Below are 10,984 nucleotides of genomic sequence, written 5' to 3' on the forward strand. Positions count from 1 at the left end.
ACAGGACAACTAACATACAGTTGAAAACAAACTATACAGAAACACGATAGCAAAGATAAGCTGCTAAAGCCTCCCAAAGACGAGTATGTTTATTAATTAATTAATGAATTTATATATTTATTTATTTATTTATTCAGTTTATACTCTCCCCTCCCCGCCGAAGCAGGCTCAGGCGGCTTACCTAAAAAGTTAAAACACATAAAATAACAATTCTAAAATGGTCATAAACATTCTGGAGGAGGAGGTTAGATTTATACCATGCCCTTCACTCGGAGTCTCAGAGTGGCTTACAAACTCCTTTCCCTCCCCCTCCCCACAACAGACACCCTGTGAGGTAGGTGGGGCTGAGAGAGGTCTTTCGAGGACTGCCCTTTCAAGGACAGCTCTTGTCAGAACTATGGCTTGCCCAAGGTCATCCAGCAGCTGCAAGTGGAGGAGTGGGGAATCAAACTTGGTTCCCAGATCAGAGTCTGCACAGATTAGAGTCTGAATTATCATAAAGTGCAAGTGACAACGGAACGAATAATATTAGTATTGCATAGAGAGGGCGGAAATTTTTTATTATTTGTAGGGTCTTATTGGGGGACAGTTTTTTCCTAAATTTTCAATATAGCACAATACGCATGGTCCTTGAACACGATGTAGCAATTCTTGGCCTTCCAGCTTGGATTTTTTTGGCCCCCCTAGGGAGACTTGTAACTTTGGATTCTCTGCATCATGAGCATTCTTCCATTGTCTCCTCCAAAATCAATGTTTTTAAGATCTGGAAATAGTTTTGTAGTGATATTCAGTCAGGCTTCAACAGCTTGAAATTAGCACAGGTTACTGAACTGCAGGTTCTTCTGTACCGGAGACCTCTGTAATGTAGCTAATGCCAAGTTTTTGACCTTATATAATATGGTAAGGAAAACATTAAGCCTCTGTCACTGATAACCAGGGCAGGGCAGAGTTCTTCCGGATGTTGTTCTGAAAGGCAGAATTAGAAGCTGGGAGGGATCTTCATGGAATGGAATGTCCTTAGTGTCTTCATGCTGTTATTCCCACTTTTGTTAACATTAACAACTGATCCCTGATAGTCCGCCTGTCTAACTAATCAGGATCGCTGTTAACAGCCAGCACAGAATTATCGCATCGTTTTCTCATCTTTCTCTTCCTTCCACTTCTCTGTGCTTCCAGTTTCAGTCTTCTCAGCATTCCTTACAGTTAACTGACCAGTCTTCTCCTCGCCCCTCCACAGCATCCAGGTGTTCCACTGTCTCCGGCACGAAGGGACGGGTGGTCGGACGTTGCTGGTGGATGGCTTCTACGCGGCAGAGCAAGTGCTGCAGCGATCACCTGACGACTTCAAGCTCCTGAGCAGGGTGCCGCTGAAACACGAGTACATTGAGAACGTCGGGAGTTGCCACAACCACATGATCGGGGTGGGGCCTGTCTTGAATGTTTACCCTTGGAACAACGAGCTCTACCTGATCAGGTGAGGCGACTACCATTGTTCCGAAGATGCTGTGCTTGCACTGAAACAGGGATGGCCAACTGGCTGTCCAGTTTTCCCTGGCAGTTCTGTCACGTTTCCGTGGCGGTTCTATCACATTTGATCCCCGCCGTTGATCACTGTTGGCTGCAGGGTTTCCCAGCTTTCCTGTCCCTTGGTTCCCAAGCAACCATTTCAAACCCGGCTACAAGCATGGACGGCTTCAAAAGGGAATTAGATAAGCATATGGAGCAGAGATCCATCAGTGGCTATTAGCCACAAGGTATAGACAGGGGCTCTGGGGCAAGTGATGCTCTGTCTTCTTGGTGCTTTGGGGGGGGGGCAACAGTGGGAGGGCTTCTAATGTCCTGGCCCCACTGGTGGACCTCCTGATGGCACCTGGTATTTCTGGCCACTGTGTGACACAGAGTGTTGGACTGGATGGGGCTTTGGCCTGATCCAACATTGGCGTCTCTTATGTTCTTATAACCCTGGGAAGATTTGTTTTCAGGATGTTTAGCCTGGAGAGGAGATGACTGAGAGGCAGTGTTCCCTCTAAGCTGAGTTAGTGTGAGCTAGCTCACAGTTTTTTAGCCTCCGGCTCACACATTCTTGTCTTAGCTCAGGAAGGATGCCTCCGGAGCAGACTAATCTGTGCAGCAGCCAAATCCCTCGCTCACAACTTTAATGCCAGTAGCTCACGAAGTAGAATTTTTGCTCACAGGACTCCACAGCTTAGAGGGAGCATTGCTGAGAGGTGATATGACAACCATCTTCAAGTACCTGAGGGGGCGTCATATAGAGGATGGTGCGGTGTTGTTTTCTGTTGCCGCAGAAGGCTGGACCAGAACCAACGGGTTGAAAATAAATCAGAAGTGTTTTCGGCTAAACATTAGGTAGAACTCTGATGGTTAGGGCGGTTCCTCGGTGGAACAGGCTTCCTCGGGAGGTGGTGGGCTTCTCCTTCTTTGGAGGTTTCCAAACAGAGGCTAGATGGCCATCTGACAGCCATGCGGATTCTGGGAACTTGGGCAGATCACGAGAGGGAGGGCAGGAAGGGTTGCCTCGGTGCTTCGTTCTTGTGTCCCTTTCTTACATACCCAGGGAAATGCGGATCGCCACTTTGGGGTCAGGAGCAATGCTCCCTCTAAGCTGTGGAGTCTTGTGAGCAAACATTCTACTTTGTAAGCTGCTGAGCAAGCTATTTGGCTACTGCATCAATCAGTTTGCTCTGGAGCTATCCTTCCTGAGCTAAGACAAAAATCTGTGAGCCGGAGGCTAAAAAACTGTGAGCTAGCTCACACTCACTCAGCTCAGAGAGAACTTTGGTCAGGAAGCAATTGTTCTCCAGGGCACTTTGGCCAGGGATCCTGGAGGTTTTTTGCCATCTTCTGGGCATGGAACAGGGGTCACTGGCAATGTTCCCTCTAAGCTGTGGAGTCTTGTGAGCAAAAATTCTACTTTCTCAGCTACTGGCATTAAAGTTGGGAGCAAGTGATTTGGCTACTGTATAAATTAGTCTGCTCTGGAGCCATCCTTCCTGAGCTAAGACAAAAATGTGTGAGCCGGAGGCTAAAAAACTGTGAGCTGGCTCACACTAACTCAGCTTAGAGGGAACACTGGTCACTGGAGGTGTGGGTGGAGAGGTATTTGTGAATTTCCTGCATTGTGCAGGGGGTTGGACTAGATGACCCTGTAGGTCCCTTCCAACTCTATGATTGTGGGACCTGCGTGGAATAATAATAAGAAGAGATTGGATTTATACCCCGCCCTTCACTTGGAGTCTCAGAGCGGCTTACAAACACCCCCCTCCCTCTCTTGGTTTTTGTATGTAATGTGATAGTCCCCCTATGACGTCTTTTGTGTTCAGTGCTGTGCCTGAGCACAGGGCATGCGGAACTGTGGCTCCTTTACCAGCTTGGATCCTAACCCTTCAGTCAGCCAAATGCAGGGTTTTCCTCCCGCTGGAGGGGCTCTTCCTCCGGCAGAAAGCTCCCTGTGCTGGAGGGAAGCCCCCATACTTAGCCGAGCAAAGTGGGCATAGGCAGACTGTTGATACGCAGCTTTATTATGGAGACTGAGCGCTTACGAAAGGGTCCGTTTTTGAAGTAGAATGTGCTTTGAGGCTCCAGTCTGGAGTACAGAGTGGCTCATAAGAGTATCAGTTCACGCCTTCCGTGAAGATAGTTTCGGGAGGGCAGCTATCTGGGTCTGCAGCCGAAGAGCTCGATTCAAGTCCAGGAGCCCCTTGTAGAGCAACAAGATTTCCAGGGCACCAGCTCTCGCGAGGCAAAGCGCTGACGAAAGGCGCTTGGGATCCTCAAAAGCATCTGCACCCCAGATGTTGTTGGTGGCTCAAGTCGTTAAGACGCTGAACTGCAGGCTGTGGAGGGTCGGTAGTTCAGCAGTTCGAGACCCGAGTGTGCCTCAAGACGGAGTGAGCTCCCGTCTCTAGTTCCAGCTCCTGCCAGCCTAGCAGTTCGAAAGCAAGAAATTGCAAGTAGATAAATAGGTACCACTTCGGTGGGAAGGTAACAGCGTTCCGTGCTCCTTGGTGTTTAGTCATGCCGGCCACATGACCACGGAAACGTCTTCGGACAGCGCTGGCTCTTCGGCTTTGAAACGGAGATGAGCACCGCAACCCTAGAGTCGGATTCGACTGGCTTTCGAGCAAGGGAACCTTTACCTTTACTTTAGGGGGCTACTGGACTCGAATGTCGATCTGTTAGCAAGTTCCTCCTCCGAGAAACCCTGAGACCAAAATGGAGTCTTATATATTTATTTATTTCTGTATTAAATTTGTTAATTGCCCAATCCCTGCTAATGCAGGGCTCTGGGCGATGTACAGCGTTTATATAAACATAGCAAGATAAAACAGTTCAAACATTGATAACGCATTTTTTTAAAAAAATCAGATGGCATGTACTAATTGATCCAATTTCAGACAGCTGGCCACTTTGCGGGCAGGGGAGAGGAGGGCAAGGCAGATAGGATTTTATTTATTTATTTATTTATCTGACTTATACCCCGCCCTCCCCACAACGCAGGCTCAGGGCGGCTTCCATACAAACATAAATACAGTTAAAATCATACAGTCATTTAAAACACAACAGATAAAATACAAACACAAGGTGCTGGCAACAGTTAAAACTTAACTTAGATGGCTCATTTTCAAGATGAATTACCACTTCCCGGATATTCTTCTGCTCAGAATTTCTTATGGCATCAGCTCAATGTTAAACCCACGAGCCAGGGCTCTATGACAGCGGCGGCCCCTAATTAAATGCCTGGCGGAAGAGCTCCATCTTGCAGGCCCTGCGGAACTGTGAAAGGTCCCGCAGGGCCCCGATCTCCTCCGGGAGCGCGTTCCACCAGGTCGGGGCCGCCACTGAAAAGGCCCCGGCCCTGGTAGTAGCTAGCCTGGCCTCCCTCAGGCCAGGGAGGGTCAACTGATTTTGAGACCCAGACCGTAGTGCTCTCTGGGGTATGTACAGGGAAAGGCGGTCCCGTAGGTATGTCGGGCCCCGGCCATATAGGGCTTTAAAGGTAAGAACCAGCACCTTGAAGCGGATTCGGTATGCTGCAGCAGCAGGAGCGGAAAAGAGTGCCGGCTAGGATGGACGCCGTCGCTGCCCTCAACCAAACGCCTGGCGGAACACCTCTGCCTTACAGGCCCTGTGGGATTGCATAAGGTCCCGCAGGGCCCTGATGGTATTTGGCAGAGAGTTCCACCAGGTTGGGACCAGGACCAAAAAGGCCCGGCCCTGCTTGAGGACAGCTGGCTAGCTTTAGGGCCGAGGACCACTCTGCACACTGACCCCTTCCGCAATCTGTACGCTGACCCCTTCTGCAGTCCAGGCTCCTGCGTTTGCAACGCTGCCGCTCTCCTGTGGGGTGACTCTTCCCCCCCCATCAGTGTCCTCGGAGGGCACCCTCGGTTCCCGGGGTGACCTTTCATACCAGCAGCTGTGCTTTTCTCTCTTCTCTGACCTGATGGCAGGTACAACAACTACGACCGAGCTGTGATCAACACTGTGCCTTACGACATCGTGCATCGCTGGTACGCCGCACACCGTGCTCTCACCACCGAACTGAGGAGGGCGGAGAACGAGCTTTGGGTCAAGTTGAAACCTGGCAAGGTAGAGTCCCAGTCCATGGGTCCACATGTGCTATTGGTGCGTGCCGTGGCATCGGGGAGGAGGTTCAATCGTTCTTACCCCGTTTTTCAGCAAACGGCCGTTTGAAATCAGTAACTGCAGAAGGTTAAAACATGGGATGGTTAGGTGTTTGAACAAACCAAGACACACACGACCCAATCAGTTAAACAAGTATAAAGCCAACAGTCGTGATAGTCTGACCCACAATCAAACAGTCATAAGACTTATAAAGAATGCTGTTTATGTATTGCCATCTAAAGCACTATAACATGATACACAACGTCGTCTCCGGATTGCATGACAACGTTTCAAAAAATGAATCTTCTTCAGGAGATATTATAGTGGTGCCAAAGCTCTCAGTTTCATAAGTGTTAGACAACAAGTCTTAAGAATATTAAATTCAGATAGGACGCTGATCTCAATTAACATTCAGGCTCAAAATATGATGCTATGTTTCTACTGGATCCCAGGCGCCCGGGATCCAGTAGAAACATAGCAGCATATTTTGAGATCAGCGTCCTATCTGAATTTAATATTCTTAAGACTTGTTGTCTAACACTTATGAAACTGAGCACTTTGGCACCACTATAATATCTCCTGAAAAAGATTCATTTTTTGAAACGTTGTCATGCAATCCGGAGACGACGTTGTGTATCATGTTATAGTGCTTTAGATTGCAATACATAAACAGCATTCTTTATAAGTCTTATGACTGATTGTGGGTTAGACTATCACAACTGTTGGCTTTATACTTGTTTAACTGAACAAATCAAGAGACAGGCTGTTTCAGACTGAGAGTGTACAACGGCAGTTTGAATCTTACATGCCAGCTGTCTGCGGTGTCGGTGTTCAATCTTAAGGGTCAGCCCCAAAGAACCAGCTGATCCAGGCAAGGTCAGGATCAGGGAAGCACCACTAGCAGTCGGACAAAAGCAGAGAGGAACAACCAAACGCAGAGAGGAGACAGGGCTGCACTGAGACATCAAGACAAACCTGTCTTTGTCCAGGGCGAACACAAGCTTAGCATGTTGTGCTCACACACTTCCTAACCCACCCACCCCACCGTGCGCAGCCTGTTCAGCTGAATGCTTCCCGGTTTGCCAAGGTCCCCAACCCGTGTTGAGTCCGTCGGCACTTTTGGAATTTTAAAAAGGAATCATGAGTGTTGGAGGGCAGGTGTCACAAAAGAGCTACTGTAAGTGGCTAGGTTGGCTCTTTGCTTTGGGGTTTGGCTGCCAAAGAAAGAGGAAGGTGTTTCTCACTGTGCAGCCACAAGGAAAGGTCACCAGACTGAGAGGCGTAAGACAGTCTGTATCTGTGGCCAAACCAAGGGTGCACAGTTGTGATGCAGTGCTTTACAAGTCAGTCGGCTGGGCAGGGAGTGATCCAAGGCCCCCCTGTTTGTTTGTGTTTTTAATGTTCCATTCAGGATTCTTAGGATTTGAGAATTAAACAAGCAAACCGGGAATCACATCTGTGGTCCCCAGTGTTGGCTATTGTAACTCTGCATGTGAGAGAATCAGGGAGGGAAAGGGTTAAGAGAATTCTTTCACTCGGGTACACTGGGCAGTCCATCGGTCAGATGTTGAGCCGCTTCTCTCTCTCACCTGGGCTTGCAGTTGTCGCAAGTTAACCTTTTTTTGAAGTTAATCTGTTCATAATAAGCTAAATGCACCTACATGAGTATGTCGTGTAAGACGTGCTTCTATTTTTGTTAAGTAAATCTTTATCTCTTGTTACTGGGAAACACGGAGGATCGGCGATACTGTGTAAATCTTCTGTGCTTCCCATAATGGGTGCCCAATTCGGGATTGTTAGCATAACCAGGATTCGATACGAATCCCAGTATCATTTCTCTCCTTCTGCCCGCAGGCCCTGTTTGTGGACAACTGGCGCGTGCTGCACGGCCGGGAGTCCTTCACGGGCTACCGCCAGCTTTGCGGCTGCTACCTGACGAGAGATGACGTCCTGAACACGGCCCGCTTCCTGGGGCTGAAAGCCTAACGTGGCCTGTGGTGCATATGGGATTGGGGGCAGGAAGGTTTGCTGATCCAGGAACAGGAGAGCATTTGGTATACCTCAAGAGACCAGGAGGAGGGGAGGTCCCCGCAACATTACTTGATTGTCAGCCACCCACTACCGTTCATTGACTTTATTTGTTGTTTGCTCTCCCCTGGAACTGAGCGGACCCTTCTGTGCTCCCTGACTGTCTGGCTCCCTCCGCTTTAAAAGCACAACCTGTCAGCTCAGCTTGAGCAGGAAGGAGTAGCGAGCCGCACCCAGGCCTGCCAAAGCACTCCCAGATGCCGGATCCGGCACCTTTTGCTGCCGAAACCGGTGATAAAACTGGTCTTACCTTGGAGGCACTCTGGACCGCGGGCACCCCAAAGTATTGCCAAGCACAGCACAGATAGGTTGTCCTGGAAGCAGGGGAGAGTCTCCGATCTTGAATGTCGAACTGCAGGAAACAAGCCTTTCCCGATCCTTGAACAGCTGCAAGAGTACACACAAGTGCCCCGGAACACTCCTCTTTTGCTTCCTTGGTGATGCAAGACGAGAGGCTGCTTAATGCCAGGGATCGGGTGGTGATCGACAGAGGCCTGAAGAAGCCAAACACCTCCATTGGGAAACCTCACGGAACCTGTGTTCGGAACCACTCTGCCCCGCTCGTCTGTTCAATGCAACATGGTTGCGCGTACGTTTTCCCCAGCACTTCTCAGTTCTGTCAGTCACTTGGCAGGAGAAGCAAGAGGGACATTTCTGCTGGCCTCGAGCACCTCAGTGCTTGGAGACGAGCCTGCCTTCAGAAGCCACTCTCCTGGCATCCTCATCGCACCCCTAGGAAGCCTAGAAACAGCAGTCTGTTGGGATGAATGACTCTGGAGGTGGATAGCGCTCTAGTCAACTTGGAAGTTGGCAGCGGCTGTTGAAAAGGAAGCAATTATCCGCCACTGATTGCAACAACAGAAATATTTCAAGCAGCAGCTGGAGACCCTCTGTGCTGGCCTCGGAGCTGAAGGGCTTAAAACGACTATTCTGGACTTTGCAACAATGCTTGCATTGTGAATGAGTGATAACAATGAAACTGTGGGTGTCTGGGCGCATTGAGCTCCCGGGTGCATTTAGAGTCAAATGACTTGAAAGGGATAGTAAAAGTATTTTTAATTGCATGCGGACAGGAGGCATCGCAGAGTAGACCTGTGGTGTCAAAAGAGGTTGTAAAATTCATCTGTGGATAGGACCTTGCTCCCTGAGCAGAGCTGGGCGTGATTATTGGCTGATTCCATTCCCAGCATCTTGGCTGGATGGGATCAGCGTCCTTCCTTAGACTGTGGGACTAGTGGGAATTCTCTAGTGCAGTGGTGGCGAACCTATGGCACTCTCTGTGGGCACGCATGCCGTCGCCCCAGCCAGGCCCAGACCATCATTAAAGTGCCGAATTCTCTGCCAAATAATTTTAAGTAAATGAAAGCATTTGGGATTGCTTTCCTTACTTTGTTTGGATCATCTTAAGTTAATGTATGAGTTGTTTTTTCTAAAGTAAAACCTCAGTATTCAGGTTAAATTGCCGTGTTGGCACTTTGCGATAAATAAGTGGGTTTTGGGTCGCAGTTTGGGCACTCGGTCTCTAAAAGGTTCGCCATCACTGCTCTAGTGGCCGGGGAAGTCACACCCAGCCCTATAGCATCCAAGGTCTTATCAAAGCTGTGGGCTAGGTCTCTTTCAAACGCACAGAGTTATTGCTAGACTTAACCCTTCCAAATGTGCCAAAGACACCTGTTAGCTTTCAGAAGTAAGCATTCATCAGATTGCTTCAGAATGCTTCAGAAGTAAGATTCATCAGAATGCTTCAGAAGTAAGCATTCATCAGATGCTCCAGGTGTTTCCTCTCTTCGCACAAATTTAGAGGTGCTGGCTGGACTTCTTCAGGAATGTATACGATTGGATGCTGTGGCCTAGAACGCGTTGCACTGAGTCTGGGGCGTACCACTTCAGACTGCTGGGCAACGCATGCAATGGGCTACTCCCATCTGAAAAATTAAAGAAGTCCAAACTGTAAAATGTCAGTCAGAAGCTCTGGGTTCTCTAGGTGAAAGGGTTTTTTTTAACCAGACATGCAAGCCCTGACCTGTGCTCCAAAATGGTACTGCACAGACCCAGTTTTACCACTACAGTGAGACCTAGGCATAAGCGTGCCTTTTCTTTTCCCCTCAAGGACTTGATTGTATTTATGGTCTTGGCCTTCCCGAGAGCTCTAAAGGAGTTTGATTTTTCTCTGGAGCAACTCTACTGTCTAGGATCCAACTTTTGGGGAGGCTCAGGTCTGTTCTCGTGTTCTCTCTCTCTTTCTCTCTCGTTACATATGGTATATGCCAACAGACCAGTCACGCTGGGAGAGGCATCAGTTCAATTGTTTCCTTCACACAGTCTCTGTTTGCCAGCCCCGTTGTATTTCTGTAGGTTGTTATCTGCGGGGTGCCAACTCTCTGAATCAGGTCCTAGAACCTGACCTTTGGCTCTTCCGCACTCTCACTTTTGTTGCTTGTGTGTGTCCCTGCTGCTTGGGGGGGGCGATATTTTCTGCACGTGTTTTGTTCCCTCTAGCAGTCAATTCAACATGACATCATTGTATGACCAGCACTTGAGCTGCGGTGGCTCAAGTGGTTAAGACACTGAACTGCAGGCTGTGGAAGGTTGGTAGTTCAGCAGTTCGAGACCCGAGTGTGCCGCATGACGGAGTGAGCTCCCGTCTCTGGCTCCAGCTCCTGCCAACCTAGCCGTTCGAAAGCAAGAAATTTCAAGTAGATAAATAGGCACCGCTTCGATGGGAAGGTAACAGCGTTCCGTGCGCCTTGGTGTTTAGTCATGCCGGCCACGTGACCACGGAAACGTCTTCGGACAGCGCTGGCCCTTCGGCTTTGAAACGGAGAAGAGCACCGCAACCCTAGAGGTGGATTCGACTGGCTTTCGAGCAAGGGAAACCTTACTATGACCAGCATGAAAACCTGCAGTTTAAATCTGCAGGGAGGTATGCCAGACCTACGGCAATGTAATATTGAGTCAGCCACTAGAGGGAGCAAAACACATGTGGAGAAGAAAGAAAAAGCTGTCGCGGTAGGGACACACACGCAACAAAAATGAGCATGCGGAAGACCCCTTTGTTGTACAAGGGAGGAGCAGAGGCAAACATGGGACATGTTAGCGGCAGAGAAAGTCTCAATCGCTTTGCAAGATGGAGATCTACAGCTGTGTGCCCCACAGTCCCAAGTTCCAATGTTCCCTCTGAGCTGTGGAGTCTTGTGAGCAAAAATTCTACTTTGTGAGCTGCTGGCATTAAAGTTGTGAGCAAATGATT

At 49.0% G+C, this 10,984-nt stretch overlaps 1 protein-coding gene across 1 annotated transcript in view; it reads left to right on the plus strand.

Moving 5' to 3' along the window:
• Positions 1–9,040, plus strand: part of TMLHE (trimethyllysine hydroxylase, epsilon) — a 43,188-nt gene extending 34,148 nt beyond the window's left edge. Inside the window, exons 6-8 of the mRNA XM_015420497.1 lie at positions 1,238–1,474; positions 5,472–5,610; positions 7,501–9,040. Coding sequence (XP_015275983.1) covers positions 1,238–1,474; positions 5,472–5,610; positions 7,501–7,632 — 508 coding nt within the window. The 3' untranslated portion in view covers positions 7,633–9,040. The remainder of the gene's footprint in view (positions 1–1,237; positions 1,475–5,471; positions 5,611–7,500) is intronic.
• The last annotated feature ends 1,944 nt before the right edge of the window (positions 9,041–10,984 follow it).

Source organism: Gekko japonicus, unplaced genomic scaffold (genome assembly GCF_001447785.1).
Source record: "Gekko japonicus isolate JY-2015 unplaced genomic scaffold, Gekko_japonicus_V1.1 scaffold507, whole genome shotgun sequence".
Classification (NCBI taxonomy): Eukaryota; Metazoa; Chordata; class Lepidosauria; order Squamata; family Gekkonidae; genus Gekko; species Gekko japonicus.